This window comes from Eufriesea mexicana, unplaced genomic scaffold (genome assembly GCF_001483705.2).
Source record: "Eufriesea mexicana isolate 0111107269 unplaced genomic scaffold, ASM148370v2 scaffold8420, whole genome shotgun sequence".
Taxonomy (NCBI): domain Eukaryota; kingdom Metazoa; phylum Arthropoda; class Insecta; order Hymenoptera; family Apidae; genus Eufriesea; species Eufriesea mexicana.
In genome coordinates, this window is record NW_016916180.1 from 203,283 (window position 1) to 220,126 (window position 16,844).

Below are 16,844 nucleotides of genomic sequence, written 5' to 3' on the forward strand. Positions count from 1 at the left end.
ATAAAGTGAGGTTGAAAAAATCAATGCCATACTTAACGCCTTCGCCTACAATATCGTGTATGAATTGTGCGAGAACCTTGGCTGTAGGTAGAGTCTAACGAAAACAGCACGGGTCAGGCTCATAGTTAATTTAGGTCGATGTGTTTCTAGCTCAGTTACGTGTTATTCTTCGTCGCGTTCGGACGAAATGGCTCGACGCGTGACCAACTGTGTTGTTAATTGTGCCACGCGCCATCGTAACCTAAATCATAGGATAAGGGGTTTTTGTGCATTTGAGACATTTATAGTTATTATATTTCTTATTTATTGTTGTAAAAATTAGCACATTTTCTTTTACCGGCCGTTGAGAAGTGTCACTACCAACGTTATTGACTCAACATAGAAATAGACTATAGCGTTAGGATATTCGGTCGCATATTCGCGTCGTCGCGGGTGTGTATGGTGAAACATTTAGAGAAGGAGAGAAGTTACAATGAAATAGAACATTACTATCTTGAAGTTAGTGCCAGGGAAATACATCACAACACTGATGTGTGGACGAGATCAACTGTCAATCGTAAACTGCTCTGATGGCACGAAGCGATCTACGATCGGTGAGTCGCATGCTTTATGATTCTTCTGGCCAATCATTATGACATATTTTACATTAATAATTAAATCATAGGTTTAAATAAAAATAAACAAATGTTATAGAATTTTGTTTTTGGTTTTCGTATACAAAGTATGATGTTATTCGTAATTTCACAGTCACATTTAGTTTTAATTCCAACCGCTGGTAATATTGTTATCTTATTCTGTACTTAGTCGATAACACTGAAAATGACACTAAAATGATAAAGGATTCACGAACTTCTGAGCCATGAAACAAAGAAATTAGTGAGTGATAGGTCTATTCTATGTTTCGTCTGTGGCTAAATACATTAATATTTTATTAATTTTTTGGAAATTATTTTAATATTTTCAAAAGTGCTACCTAAATATATTAAATTCGATGGTTATTACTTATTTAGGATAATTATGTAACGTTATGATAATATTACTATAAAATTTAATTTTCGAGAGGTTTTTGAAGTTAAAATCAATAGAAAAATATCCACCTTACGCACTAAATATCATGTACTATTAAAAATGTCTATCAATACGTTTAAAATTAAATTACGAATTTTTAATTTGTATGTGAAATTATAAAAATAACAATTTTACAGATTATATTATTTTTGTCATCTGTATTTCATTTTGGTATTAAATCGAAAGATGAGTTTGTCCAATGAAAACGTCCCTTTTTGCTTAGCGTGAATCATTGATGACCCACGTGGCATCCGACGCATTAGTTAATACACAACCAAAAACTTTGTAATATGAAATATCGAAGGTTTTTCATGCAAAGTGCGTCAGAGGGCGCCAAAGTTTGGTACAATAAACGTCACGTTTCTAGGATGTAGAAAAGCGGTAGTGCATCATTTAAGTAGAAAATTTTATTGACGGTTAAAGTGTTTACAAGATATTGACATTTCTATTGATAAACAGGAATGTCACTTCATACTATTCTTTTTCTAATATCGTGAGAAATAAAAATATTACGTTTTATGTACTTATCCGCATCACAGACCGTCATGGTGAAAAGGTAACCAATCTCAATCACATTAGTGGCTTCTTTGTTAATTATGCTAGTTTAACACAACATATATTTTGACTGTAATTTATAACCTATACAAATTTTGTAACTCGAACACAAATATTTGTTTTAATCTGTTATTTTAAATATAAAATAATCTATTTTTTCAAACGTAGTATTTATTATAATTCTCTATGTTAATCAATTTTTTTTATTATTTTATAGGACATAGTAAAATATAAAACAGTGTTAATTGCACTATAAAATTTAAGTTTGAGGTGTTTAATAGTGACAGTCACCAAAATGTCTGAAAAGAAACCCTTACATTATACCAATGTAAAAGATCTATTGCAAATGGCTGTAATTAATTATAAAGGAAAAAGACCATCTGATATTTATAAAAGGCTCCCTAATATGTATAATGTTGCTGAAAATGCCAAAAAACAAGGGGATGAGGAGAACCAGTACATCATGTTAAGGAGATGGTTAAATTGCATCGAATGGTTGAAAAATACACAGGAATATAAAGATGACAAAACATTCTCCTTAACAAATATGAATGTCAATCAGGTGGGGAGTGGCGTATGCTTTATTAAACTTATCATTCACAGATAAAGGTATTCCAAATGTAAAGTTGTGAGGTGCTACATGAACATTGATTTTAGATACTTAATATAAGCAAATAAACTATTGTGTATGTTTCTTATAGATCAATGAAGCAAAAAAGGTACTTGCAGATTTAAATCGAAGGTTAGATGTACGGTATAAACTCCAGTTGAAAGAAAAGATGTTGGAAAAATCTAATAGCACGGAAAAGATGGATGTAGATAATGAAGCGGGAACAGACACCTATATGTCTTCTGTTGATGGACCTATAAAATTACCTGAAACACCGACTAGGGATCCATTGGTTAGTGATAATGAAGAAATTATTAACTGTGATCAGCTATTTCAATTAATGCAAAAAGTAGATAATAGATATTTGATCATTGACATAAGACCCAAGTTAGAGTTTGATGCCTCAAGAATATTATCTGACAACTCTGTTAATATTCCAAATAATATAATAAAACCTGGGTAGGTAAATATTGTTATCTTAATGAAAAATAGTATTGTATTGCAATTAATTCTTTTAAATAATAAATCTTGTGTTTCAGCGCATTAACATCCCATTTTGAGGAATATCTTCGTAAAGATAAGAAACCTTTAGATCTATTCAGACATAGGGGAGCTCGATATGTTGATGTTATAATTTTAATTGACTGGGATACATCGAGTAAAACATTAACATCCGAAAATCACTTAAATATTTTAAGAAAAATTTTAGAAGATTGGGATCCCGGTATAAAATACAAAAGAATTACAATTCTAGACGGTGGTTACGCAGAATGGATAACTCGTTATCCTGCATTTACAACAAATCCTAATATCGCAGAGCCTAGTTTAAACGACGTCCCAAATGAAGTATTGGATAATATAAAGTATCCTGACTGGATACATTTGGATGAGGAAGAAAACATTATTAAATTGCGTGAAAATAAATCAAATAAGTTGAAACCAGTAAATCTGAACGAACCTACGCCAAAAGTTAACATTACAAATGATAAAATGTGGTACAAACACATGAACTCAGAAATGAGTAATAATATTTCTATACATTCTAATAACTTAATGAATAATTCTATTGAAATAGAAAAAGTTCCTAAAAACAATTTGAATTCACGACAATACGATAATTCACTGAAGCTTCAACATAAGAGAACATTGAGCATTATAAAGAAGAGTGATATCCCTGTAAAACCAAAAGTAGATAGAAGTAGCAAACCAACTACTTTGGATACGTCTACTTCTGAATCAAAAGCAGTTTTGAAGTTAATGAAACAGTTAAATGAGTTAGCAAAGAATAAACAAGAGTTGGAACAAGAAATATTAGAGCAGGAACACACTTTGTATATGCAACATGGTATTAAGTATAAGGGTACAAATGAGGAAGAATATATCAATAGTAACGTGAAATCATTGTGTTTAAAATTGGAAGAACAGGTGAGGAATATATTAGATTAGTAACATATTATTTTAGACATTGTAATTGAATAAACAATTGATAATTAATTGAATAAACATTTTCATAGCAAAAAGAATATAAGAAATTTGAAGATGACCTCACTAAATATTATACGAAAATGGAATCGATTAAATTTAATTCTGCAGAAGAAATTGAAAAACGAAATCTTGAACTTACTCTTGCTTCACTAAAACGGCGAATGAAAGATACTTCGGCCGACCGAAAAAAATTACGCGAGTAAGTATAAAAATCTAGAGTTAAAATTGCTTAATATACTATATTATACATTTTTTGTGTATAGAAAATTTATGAAAAATAACTACAAAGAATTATCAACGAAAGAAAATGAAAATGACACTCATAAGGAACCTTTGAAAACGGATAATTCATCAATGGGAGGCAATTTAGAGCGTTCATACTCTAGTCCAAATTTATTACAGGTACCACTTTTTATTAAAAAAAGGTTATTAAAAAAAATAGATAATTTCCAAAAAAAAATTTTGTTATAAATCGTATAGTTGTCGGATCATAAAGCACCACAAGTGGACAGAAGTTCGAAACCACAAATCTCATACAATAAAAATGGAACTTATACTGATAATAAAATGTCCCATTTGAGTTGGGCAAATCGCGAGGAAAGAATGACTCCTGTTCATGGAAGTGTTGTAAGTACAAGCATATTATTAGAAATTTCAAAAAAGAAGAAATAAGGCAATATAAACAAAAAGGCATTTTTGAAAATATCATTACTTAATCAACTTTCGTTATTATCATATAAAGTTGTATATAACATTTATATCGCTGACGATAATCGCTAGGAGTCACGTGTTTGCGATCCACGTGGATAAACTAGAACTTCACATACTTGATATATACAGTTTATTTAGTACATTTAAACTGTATTTTAATTGAAATACGTATATATACTTAACTTCTAAGTATGTACTGATTATTAGAATAATAATAATAATAAGGAAATCAATTCACTGTAAAATAAAGTTGCGTGATTTTTCGGTTCTGCGTGGTGGATAAACAGGTGAGCATAGAAACATTTTCTGCCTGTACGGCTTCTGAATCCAATTTACTCGAACCTTTACGAAGCAACGCGTCACAAATATGCATTAGTATTTGTTTGACTGTCGTCACCACATGCTGCTAAGTGACGTTCATACACATAACTTCAATTAAACACTACGATTATTTTAATTCGCGGCAAATTTGTGAATGTAATAATCAGCAAGATTTTAATTGTAAAATGATCAATCATGATCAGTCTTTCATTTATATCTTGACACCTATAGAGGAACGTGTACAGTTATGATCAAATAAAGTTTAAACAAAACATGGTAAATTTGTCTAGAAAACTTGTGCCGAATTTCAATGTTTATTATCTTAAAAAGGTAATTTACACATATTGGAAATAATGTAATCATATAATAGGATAAAAATCGAAAAATAAAATAAAAATGAATCTTTTGTTTTGTTATATATAAAAATTATTTAAAATAATTTATATATTTTTAAACAACATGTGCGAATGAAATATAAAACATTTGGTACAGTGAATTTTATATTATTGTGTTACAGCATCCGGGCATAACGGGATTAAAGAATTTAGGCAATTCGTGTTATATGAATAGTATTATACAGTGTTTAAGTAATACCACGCATTTAGCCAAATATTTTATGGACAATTTATACGCTGACGATTTGAATAACGAAAATAATACTCAAGGGCAAGTTGTGGAAGAAGTAGCTCAAGTAATTAAAGCACTGTGGAGAGGTCAATATAAGAGCATATCACCTCATGATCTTAAGGTTTGATATTTTTCTATTAATTTTACAAGAAAAAAATTATTTTTTATACTTTTCCACTTAAATTTTTTATTAACTTTTTTGTTCCTATTTTTTAGAAATAATTTTCACTGAAAAATTGTATTGTAGAAAATGTAATGTTTTTTATTTATTTATTTATGCGTGGCATATTTTTATATATGCACTAAAGTGTATATTGTAATTATTAGATCGCCGTGGGACAATACAAATTACAATTCGATAGTTACGAGCAACAGGACTCTCACGAGTTTCTCACATTTCTCTTGGACTGGATGCATAATGATTTAAAAAAGGTAACGTTCTATTGTATATTTATATTATGTTGTCGTTATATATTAAATCAAATACGATTTTAGTTTAAATTTTCATATTTATACAATTTTATTTTTGTACTTACAGAATTGTAAAGTGCCCTTAGAAATGACGGTCGCTGAAAAAGCCTGGGACAAAGCGATGGGATCTCAAAGATCCATAATATCCGATTTGTTCTTCGGACAGTTGAGATCTACTATTACATGCAGCTTTTGCAAGCAAAGTAGCACTACATATGAGACTTTCAATAGCTTGACAACATCGTTACCTCATTCTAATCGATGTACACTGAATGTAAGATTTTGCTTCCCAATTTTTGGTTTCAAAATTGAATATTACAAACAATTCCTGTTTATGTATATGTCCTGCTTTTTCAGGACTGCATTCTAAAATTTGTGAGTGGGCAAAAGGTATTAGGATGGAAATGTCCAAAGTGCCATACGCCCCGAGAAGCTATGAAGAAGTTCGACTTTGTAAAATTGGCGCCTATTATAGTGATACATTTAAACCGCTTCGCCGAGAGTGGTGGATGGCTAGAAAAACGGAACACTGCTGTTGATTTTCCTCTCACGGACTTCAATTTAAAGCCATATTTGGTGACAGATAGCAATAGCACCACGATTTCAAATATTCGTAGTTACAGCTACAGTTACAGTTTGTATGCAATGTCTAATCATTATGGAACTATGGAAGGTGGTCATTACACAGCCTTCTGTAAAAACGCTGCTCAGAATAAGTAAGTAAATATTTTTCGACTCTTTATATTTGTCCTATATGAAGATTTAAAATAATAAATCGGCGGAAAGAAAGCAATAATTATTAGAATATTATTTCTATTGCATCAATTACGTGGATTTTTTAGGTGGTATAAATATGATGACCAAACAGTCACGGAGGTTACGGTAAATCAAGTAAGGTCTCAAAATACCAGTGCCTACTTGTTATTTTATACATCTTTTTCAAGTAACATTATTTAGTATTAATACAACAAGATATTTGGCTGACTTGACTTAAATAATCTTGAATGTTTTGTAACAATGTAGATAATTGAATATTTTTTGTATGTACATGTATGAAGTATATTAATTGTGTGAACGTACACATAACACCACGACGGCATTAATGAATTTATTGGTGCTGGGATAAATATGCTAAATGATTTGTAAATTAATAACGTTAAACCGAAATTATTTCGGTAATATTGAAATTATATCGCGTAGTGGAGAGATTAGTTCAAGCAACACAATAATATGCATCATAAAAAAATATATTTAGCACGTATTGCACTCTATACTCTATTCCAATTATGTGTTTCAGTAACGTTGTTTCACCCTGTATCTTTATATGTTGTAATATAAATACTTTACGTTCCTCTTGCATTCTTGAGCTCGAATGCAATATATTTTTCGTTTAACGTGATAATATTATCATCGGCAACTTGTACTGTTAGTTTTATTAATCTATACATTGTATTAAATTGTTTATAATTTCGTTAACTTCTCTCATATCATTTCAAAATTGATCAAATTATACAAAGTTAAATTTTGTTGCAAATATATGTTACATAAATATAATTATTTTACGTCAGTATTTTTCAACATCTTATTTGCAGTAATACGTACTGCAAATTCAATGAAACACGACGATGTATTATTATTATTATACATAAAATGAAAAATTAACAGAAAAGTGGTAGAAAAGAATGTATAATTTTGGAGCATATGTAAGTGATTATGATAATACAACAGTTATAAGCTACTGTTTTTATATAATATTATCGGATGAATATGTATTAAAAAAAAAAAATACATATGTGAAGATAATAGTGTTCATATATTATCAGTGCTTGAAAGATCATTGTTAAAAATTGCGTAACATCTATCGGACATGAATTGTCTCCAAAAAATGTTATTACTAGTTCGCTTATTTTATATATTAAATAAAAATTTTCAGGCTTACAAAATCATAATGACATTTATTTATAACATAAATCAACAACTTAATCTTATAATTTTATTTATTAAACATTTTCAGGCTTTACTACACAAATCTCGAAAAATTTCTTATAATTTAATTATATAATATAAACTTAAAAGTATATTTCTTTTCAAAAGAGAAGAAATTTTAAATATGGAATGATTGTATGTATTCCAGAAGTGAATCATTAGATATGTCCTTTCTATAAAAACCATATTTATTAAGATCTAATATACTACTAATGCAGCATTATTAAAGTATGCACAAAACATGGCTAAAGTATTTATATCAAACATAAAATCTTTCGATTAAATTAGGATAAAATTCGATTCTAGAATTACCGATTTTCCAATTCAATGTCTATTACTAAAGATCGATCATCTTTAGTTTCCAAACTTTGTCTAAAAAGTTGTGCATGTTGCCATGCTTGATCATCTTCACCACCGAAAACAGTTGCTGTGAGAATTAATTTTACTGTTCCTTTCAATTGATCCGTGGAGTAATCAGAACAATCGCTAATAGGTAAAACAACAGATTTATTTTGATTTGCATTGTCAAAAAATGCTTCTATCTTCCACGACACGTTACCAGTTTTAAATTCTTTTATAGTAGCTTGTAAATGGAACGTTCTTATGTATAGATTTGGATTCTCAACTACGAAGCACCATTTTATATTACCGGAAATGGCTGTTAGAGAACGAGATAAATAGACGATTTTCCAATCGTATTCGACTTTACGGAACATTCCACCTTCTATCTCATCCACTCCATTTTGCCAATCAGACATATCCATTAATATTTTACCATCATTATCTGTTATCGTATATATATCTTTAACGATGGAGTATTGCAGATGAAATGACTCTCCGTATTTCGAAATATCCCAAGAATATCCTATTTTTGAACTTGACTGAAAAATTTAATTAACAATATCTTATTGTGTGAATAAAATTTTTGAATTACTGTTAAAAAATATTATATTACTCAAACATTTCTGTACCTTAGAAATTTCTCCCCGCGCTAGTCTCCATTCGTAAGAACCCGTGGATCGCCCTTTGTAATTCTCGTCATCATCTGAATCTTGTTGATTGGGCACATATATCAATTCCGCGAGCTCTAAAAGCCTTCGTTTTATCACGTATTGCCTACGAAAGGCACTATAGTTTGGAGAAAATTGACGATATTTATTCAACGATTCAATGAATTGTAATAGCTTAACTTCCGAACAAATATTTCTTCTTTTCTCTACATTTAGCTGATCACACGTATATCGCCATGTAACATCTTGTACTTCGTCTTTTGAAAAAGCTATTATATAGGATAGTTTTTTTCTCCAACCTTTTTCATACATCAATGGTCTATCCATGATATCTTCGCATGGATCTAGATGAATCCATCTTTTTTGGTGTATGGACCATACCTAAGTTATTGATATATTATCTATCATACAATTACCTCGACGTTTATGATGATTTTTTTAGAGAACACAATTATGAAAACACTCGTATGAACAATTTTCATACTACAATGAGTTAACGAGTACCTTTGCACATATTTTCCATTTATGTAAGGGCAGTGACCATTACACACCTCTGTCCAAACGTGATCTGTTCGATCATGTATAATTCTTGCATCGTATCCTAGTGTTCGACAAAAAAGCGTAAACACATTCGCCCATTCGCCGCATCGTCCACGTCTTCGAGTTAACAATGGTTCCGGGTCAGAATAACGAGGAAATTTTACCAGTGTTCCACAATTAGTACATCTAAAACAATGTTTAATTTTAGTTACATTTCAACAAAAATAATTTTTTGAATTAAAATATATCGAATTACTTGTGTATTTCTATTTTTGAACATCTGGGATCATCAGACAGTATCACTTCATGTTTTTCACAAACTAAAAAACATGCAGTACACTTTGGACTATCAACCCACGTGAAAAATTTATATTTAAACCAATGTAATAGCTCCATGAGGAATAAGTCTTTAGCATCTATATCATCTTCACTGTATTGTTTTTCAACACCCTCAGTTGGACAAGTTTGATGTAACTTAACATGTCTGTAACAAAAAATTCATTGAGAAACAAAAATAAGTCTACACTATAGAATAAAATAGATTATTACTTATGCAGTTGTCTGATTCTTGTCATAGTAGCAATTTCAAGATCTACAATGGGGATTACTTTCTTTGCTTTTTCCTGCAAACTTGCATCTTCATACCGCAGAACACTTTGAAAGTGGTATATAATAAATTTGAAAAGTTTCTTTTCTTTTTCTAGAGATGTCGGAGGTAGCAAATTGTATAATGTTGCATTTTTCTTAACAGATATTTTTGTACGAGAGCTTTTATTAAGCAAATTTTGTAGAGCTTGTAATTTTGAAAGTGGTGCTTCTTGTGGTAGAGAAAGACAATCAGTGGTCTATAAAAAAAAATGCATATTATTTTACAAAATTTACCAAATCAATACTGTTTCTCTTAGCTATAATTACCTCAACAAAACCAATGTCAAATAAACATTCGATAGCTCCAAGAGCAGGTAGCAATTTTGCGGTAACTATAGGATGATCAAGCTTTACTTCCCGATATTGTTTGTTATTTGGATGCGCCAAAATATTTTGACATACGGTTAATAATGCATGTTCTGCGTCATTTCGTATTTGTTTCTCATTCTCTTTTAATAAATCCAAAGATCGTAGTAAATTCTTATCCATGTTTAAAATACTTTCACAACCAATACGTATGACACGTGTAAACCTAAATGAAAAATACAATTTTCCAAATGAAATGCAAGTCACTGAATGAACATATGTGCTCCAGTGTTATTAATCGTCTAGTAGCGCTCTTTGCGAGTGATAAAAGAAACTAGATGAAGTGGATAAGATAATTTATGTATTTATATATTGATTCAATAACTAACTATAAATCTAATTATTTATTTTAAATTTATGATGAAATTTTTATTATTATTTTATTATTATCTATTATTATTATCATATGGTAATAAATTACTTTCAGTAGATGTAGGAAGTATTCTTCTTTATCGATTGTTAATACTATCGATAGAGTAATAAATTATAAATAAAATTACTCGAAAGACAGCGATACAAATTTTCTTTTCTTTTGCAACAATTTCGCCTATTGACACATATTATTGAACATTATTAGTCAAGAAAATGATTTAATTCTTTTGTTCGATGGGCAAATTAAATAATTTTTACACTCGAAAATAGAAATAATTATTTTATCAAAGTTCTTTTCACGTATATAATTCGTCGTGCTAAGCATTATATGTCATAAAACCACAATTCCACAAGGCTCATATATTATTTCCTAACGAATGCTACATAAAAATCTCTTCCGTTCAAAATATAATAGCGTGTCTATAAACAACGTCCAACGCTATTGTATGCCACTGATATCGTTAAGGAGCATCGTATACGATGCTACAGAATAGTGGTGAGATAAGAAAAGCATAGCCAGTGCATCTTGGAATGCTCTCGAAATGTATATGACATCTGTATGAAAACGATATTGTATAGCTATACCATACGGGAGATAAAAAGTACATTTCTACAAGTATTACGATAGGTTCGAATTTTATGAAAGAAATTTTTCGACTTTATACGTATACTTATATATGTACCTTTACTCGTGAATTTTTTTTTAGTTATTTCCAAACAATACACATATATCACATCCCTTAAAAATTTAGGTACGTATAAAACAAACAATTTAAAAAGAGCACAGAATAATTCAAGAAATGTGATGCTATATATACAGGTTATGTAGGTTAGTTCGCCCACAGAGCCTAAGGTTACGAGAACCGACTTACCTAAGTAGACTATATGGTTATAGTTCCTTTCCCAAACCTCAAGATTAAGGGGCAGGGCCTTCTCGACGTGAACGGTATAAAGGTGGTTCTCAGCGAAGGTTTAGGTTATGGATACGGCCTCTTGTACTCCGATGCTGTAAATGTAGCACACAAAAATTTTAAATTTATAACGAAAAATCTGAGAATTTTTCCAAAGGTAAATCCCGAAATTTTACAAGCATGGAAATAACTTTTTCCAATTTTAAAATGTAATGGTAGATTTCTTCAAAATTCCAAACATTCAAATACGATGAATCTCTAGATTCGATGATTATGGAGAATTTTCTCCAAATTGAATCTAGAGATATATGACCTCATAATTGCTACCATTAATACGATCTTTTATTACAATTAATTTTTATTCGCGTTAGAAAGAATTCGTTTAAAAAAATAGTATAATGAGAACACTTAAATTCGCCTATCTGGTGTATTGTAATTTACGATAAGAGTGAAGTTGCAGATTAGAAATACAATTTTTGAATGAAGCAGTTCGCATTTCACTTTAGCGGGCCGTATAACGGCCTGATTTTCTACAACATTACTTTCTTTCAAACTCCGGACAATCGGTCGAAAGTGGAGCACTCCTTTTGTTCCATTTTTGATTATGTACAGCTGCCAGCATCGCGTTCTTAAGGCGGCCAACTTTTCGACACTGTATCTCTCTTTTATTCGTATAAACCTACAGTTTATCCACGTCAATTAACAAATTAACGATGCTTCGGTTCCAAACGATTTAACGCGATAATAAATATCCTCCATGTTGCTTTTTCAGGAAATAATTATGCGATATTTAAACGAGAAAAATTTCTAGAATTTTGAATGCAGTTTCTTTTTACAATCGAATTACACACCATTCTTGCTTATTTTTGAATTTTTTTTCTGTTTTAGGATGACGACACGACGATAAATAACGCGTAAGGACGATATCCGGTTTAAAAAGCGCGCGCTTTTTTGCGACCGAGAAAACTCCCAGCGGCGGAATTATGAAATTGAATGTGCACGGGAATAAATTACCCAGTTCACGCGGAAATAAACTTGATGGACAAATACGATGTCCGAGCGCAGACCGGCACAGATGTTTGTGCAGCCGTGCAATTTTGCTGATTCCGCGAAACTTTCGCGAGATATTTACTCTTCGAAGCGTCGCGTCTCTCGTAATCGAATAGAACCACGGGTCTATTCAGCCCGACCAAAAGTGTTTTCGTAAAATGTCATCTAGGAATAAAATTTTTCTCGTCATTAAAAATCATTTTTTACATTTCGACGTCGGAAATATCAGATCGAATAATATAAATGTTTCGTTTGTTTCTTCTTTTTAAAATAGTATCCAAAATTATTGTCATCGTATAAAAATTATTTAATCAACGATATATATTGATTATCATGCTTTATAACATTTTTTAATTATGCGAATTGACTCGCTTACATTATCCTTCTAAAATTGGTAGTCGATGTTTAAATTCTATTACAATATCAAAATAAAATTCCCCAGAATGATAAATTTCGTGGATTAATAGTTTATCGCGAAAAACTTTACTAATTTGCAATGAAGGTATAACTCAATTTCGTAACTCAATCCATTTTTATCAAGTTTACTTTTTTCAAAAAAAAATCTTTTTTTTTTTTTTAAATCGATTTTTCTTCTACAAAACGTGGTTCAAAAATTTTCGTTTGCGTTATGGGACAGTTTTATCACGGTTAAATGTTGGGAGAGTTAATCTTTCTATTTTGTAACAATTTTTCGATTTATAGATCGATGTAGCGGCGGCGATCGGTCAAGGCAACCGCGAAACGTTTCGTTGCTGCGCCGTTAAATACGGCAAATGAAATAATGGATAAAGTTTTATACAGTATAGAGTTCAGGAACAATATTGCTTTTAGAAAGCAATATTTCAACGGCTCGTAAAGTTCCGTCCCGTCGTATCGTTAATCGGTTTCCGTTTCGAGCGTGGGCGGTTTTATTGAAAAACCACGCGAAAGATTCTAAATAACATTTAAAAACGCTGCATGAAACGCGATCCCGACGATCATTTTAATTCAGATTTAATTAGATCGCATTATAGTTTGGGAATAAAAGCGAAATTATTTTTCGCATAATTCCATCGTGGAAATTTCATCGGTTAGGGTAATTTAATTGCATTTTCTATCGCTGACGATAATTTCTTGCGAGAAATTTTGAATAGAGCCGGAAAATGTTGATATAGTAACTACCAGCAAAGTATGTCGCTGCGAATATCGAGTTATACTACTTGATGGAATCTCGTTGCTCAAATTGCTATTAATAAGGAGATCAAAATGTAATTTTAGTTTGTCGAGAACAAAAGTTGTTTCGGATTATCATTATTATGGATGGTTGCGTTGCTGAATGATTATGAACTGATTTATCGATTAATTATAGATTATGCGAGAGCAATTGTACCCTTTGTTAATTGAAATTACACGAATTCGCTATTTATGTTGCAATTCGATTATGTTATTTGGTTTGTAGATGTTTTTAAGCCTCTTAAAGCTTATTACTCCTAGTTTATTGAACGAAATTAAGCTTATTAAATATCGAAACAAGGAGATATAATATTACATTTTACACTGAGGCAATGGGTGTTGCTTCAGAATCCTTTATTTCTCTCAGTGAGTAACTGTAGTCTTCAAAGTTCTACGATCCTCTTATAATATTAATAACAGTATAAATAAGTCGATAAATGTACATTATAAAATAGAATAAATAAAATATACAATGTTAAATATATAATATTTAGTGATTTATATACAAATGAGTACTGGTGGTCTTCAAAAATTCATGATCCTGTTTTAATATTAATGACAGTATAAATAAGGAAATAGATGTGAATTGGAAAATACTGTAAAGTAAAATACTGAATATAAACTGTAAAGTATACAAGATAATAAATACGATATAAACTGTTAAATGCAAAATATAATAAATAAAATGAAAAATACAAAATATAAGGAAGTAAAGACGTTTGTAAGTGCAACGATTTGAAGACAGATATTTAAAAAAATCAGCGAGTATTTGAACATGGAAATTGGGATTATTCGATCAGAAATTTTCAATATACTCCACGCGGCTTTACACGGGCCGATGCTCGAAAAGACCGCGTAGTAAAAAGAAACAGGAGCGGCAACGAGGCTTCTTTCTGGCGCATAATAATCTGGTCGCATCCGCGGCCCCAACAATGAAGATCGATAATTCGAAAGGGTCGAGTAGCCATGCTGTTGAAAAAGATTCGCCCAGGCTAACGGAAATCTCGCAACCAGCCGGCGAAGAAACACACCGAGACGGTGCACAGCCGTATTTCAAAGGATTCCACGACAATTCAGCCTTCCCGCGAGAGCTTTGTTATCGCTTTGCCTCTCTGCGGGTACCTGTTCGCTTTCGCCGCGTTTCCACCAGACATTCTAGGTCATCGCTGGTCAAACTATGATCCCAGTCTTCTATCAACTCAACTGAAATAAAGTTTCTTCGAAAAACGATCGTTCCCTGTCGTGGTCGATATTTGTAGCTCGCGTAGTACGCGCACAGCGCCCGTGAGAATCGCAGGTTTTAGGTTATGTGACTTACGGCGTTGATCTTCACCCAAATAGGCACCAAGATTTTCTTATTCCATTTTCTAAAAAATCAATTTGGAAAATAAGATATATCGTGTATTATCAATGTTAGCATTATTAATAATTCGAGGTTAATATTTTCATAGTTTACATGTTTGATTGCTATTCTTAAATTTTCGCCTGATAAATAAAATAAACAAAAATAAATATATAAATAAAGAAATGCTCGTTATCGGTTCGTTAAGCCGGAATCGAGGGCCCTCCTTCGTATTTTTCCTCCAAAAATTCTCTGCGAGTCGAACGTGAATCGATACTCGACGTTTAGAGCGCCCTCTAGAAATCAGTAAGTCTGAAAAATCTCTCGATGTTTCACATGTCATTGAGTGTTAAAGCGGCGGCGCTCTGTGCGAAAATTCGAGAACACGCCTTCGTGGACGTGCACGAAAATTCAATAAATTTCAATTTCCGACAAATAGCCTCGGCCAAGGTTCATCCACTTATTTTGCCTCCGATAAATTTTCAATATCCACACCTCTATTGTACGCCAAACGCCCGGTTTCGTCCCTGCTCCTCCTACCGCCGCGCCGCGCTGGCACACGGGGTATTCTCGTTCGTTTTGCACACGTGCCGGATACACGTGTACACACGCTCGTTAATGCCGAACCGTTGTTTTGCATCTCAAACGTTGCTTACAGCACGTTCAGCGTCGATCGACAAGACGCTGATTTGCCTCGAAAAAGCGAGACGAACCCGGCGAGTAAACAGATTGAATTGGAGAGACGTGTTCCGATCCAATCATCGTTAGCATCCTTAATTTGTCACGGTAACGACGTAACGAGAAATTTCCTTATCGTATGTTTTCAGGTTAGGCAGTAGCGTTGCTCTGCTCGCTGCAGTACAGCACAGTCTTCGATAAAATCCTTGGAATTTTAAAAGTCAACTAGTATACGGAATATTTTAATTTTTATTTCGTTCACGTATGCTTGATAATCGATCAAAAATTTGGGTCCATTCGAAGCGTAATAATTTTTCAATTTTAAATTCGGAAATTACTCGTGATAAAGTAAATAGTATAATTAAGTTTACATACGACGAGTTCAATTTTAAGAAGAATACGTCGACACGATTTCAGCGCTGATGCATTTAGTGTCGCATTGCTTTGTATCTGACGGGACTATGTTTTCAGAACGAGCGCCAGTTTGGACAGCCTTAAGGAGCTGGCGTTCCCGGAAATCGTATTCACGCTGTCAAATATCGTTACCGTTTGACGCATTATCTGCCGTGCGCGAGGCCGTTAGGAGCATCAGAGGTGACGCTACATTCGCCTTTAGATAGCTGTGATAGGCCGATGTGCAAATAAAACAGCCGCTCCTCCGTCTCCTAGGGGAAATCGTTAGCGAGTGTTCAGCGAGTGTCGAGAGGCTTGGGGAACGCGTTATTAGTGTACGTTAATTCGCGTATAATAAGCTCATTAAATCTTTTTATTCGAGCAAGTTGAAGAGACGTTGCTTTACTCTGCGTTTTATTTTCACTCTTCTTCCTTCCCCCACCCCCGTCACACCTCTTTCACCAGACTTTTGAATGGCGTTTATTAGG

At 32.2% G+C, this 16,844-nt stretch overlaps 2 protein-coding genes across 4 annotated transcripts; one reads left to right on the top strand and one right to left on the bottom strand.

Moving 5' to 3' along the window:
• Positions 1–573: 573 nt before the first annotated feature.
• Positions 574–7,156, top strand: LOC108552889 (ubiquitin carboxyl-terminal hydrolase 8). Of its 3 annotated transcripts, none has more exons than XM_017907571.1 (12): positions 574–593; positions 1,841–2,185; positions 2,325–2,692; positions 2,773–3,658; positions 3,748–3,917; positions 3,982–4,120; positions 4,199–4,345; positions 5,268–5,498; positions 5,705–5,809; positions 5,916–6,122; positions 6,206–6,564; positions 6,691–7,156. In XM_017907571.1, the coding sequence occupies exons 2-12, from the start codon at positions 1,919–1,921 to the stop codon at positions 6,803–6,805; spliced, it is 2,994 nt and encodes a 997-aa protein (XP_017763060.1). In that variant the 5' UTR covers positions 574–593; positions 1,841–1,918; the 3' UTR covers positions 6,806–7,156. The 3 variants fall into 3 exon arrangements, with proteins under 3 accessions (XP_017763060.1, XP_017763059.1, XP_017763061.1); XM_017907570.1 differs by lacking the exon at positions 574–593 and adding an exon at positions 1,410–1,624; XM_017907572.1 differs by lacking the exon at positions 574–593 and having other exon boundaries at positions 2,151–2,232.
• Positions 7,157–8,142: 986 nt separating this feature from the next.
• On the bottom strand, positions 8,143–10,569 carry Pngl (N-glycanase Pngl). Its single transcript, XM_017907580.1, has 6 exons — positions 10,300–10,569; positions 9,934–10,229; positions 9,641–9,868; positions 9,396–9,570; positions 8,806–9,225; positions 8,143–8,715 (listed from the first exon to the last, which is right to left on the bottom strand). Exons 1-6 carry the CDS (start codon positions 10,519–10,521, stop codon positions 8,143–8,145), a joined length of 1,914 nt encoding a protein of 637 aa, XP_017763069.1. The 5' UTR covers positions 10,522–10,569.
• Positions 10,570–16,844: the final 6,275 nt, after the last annotated feature.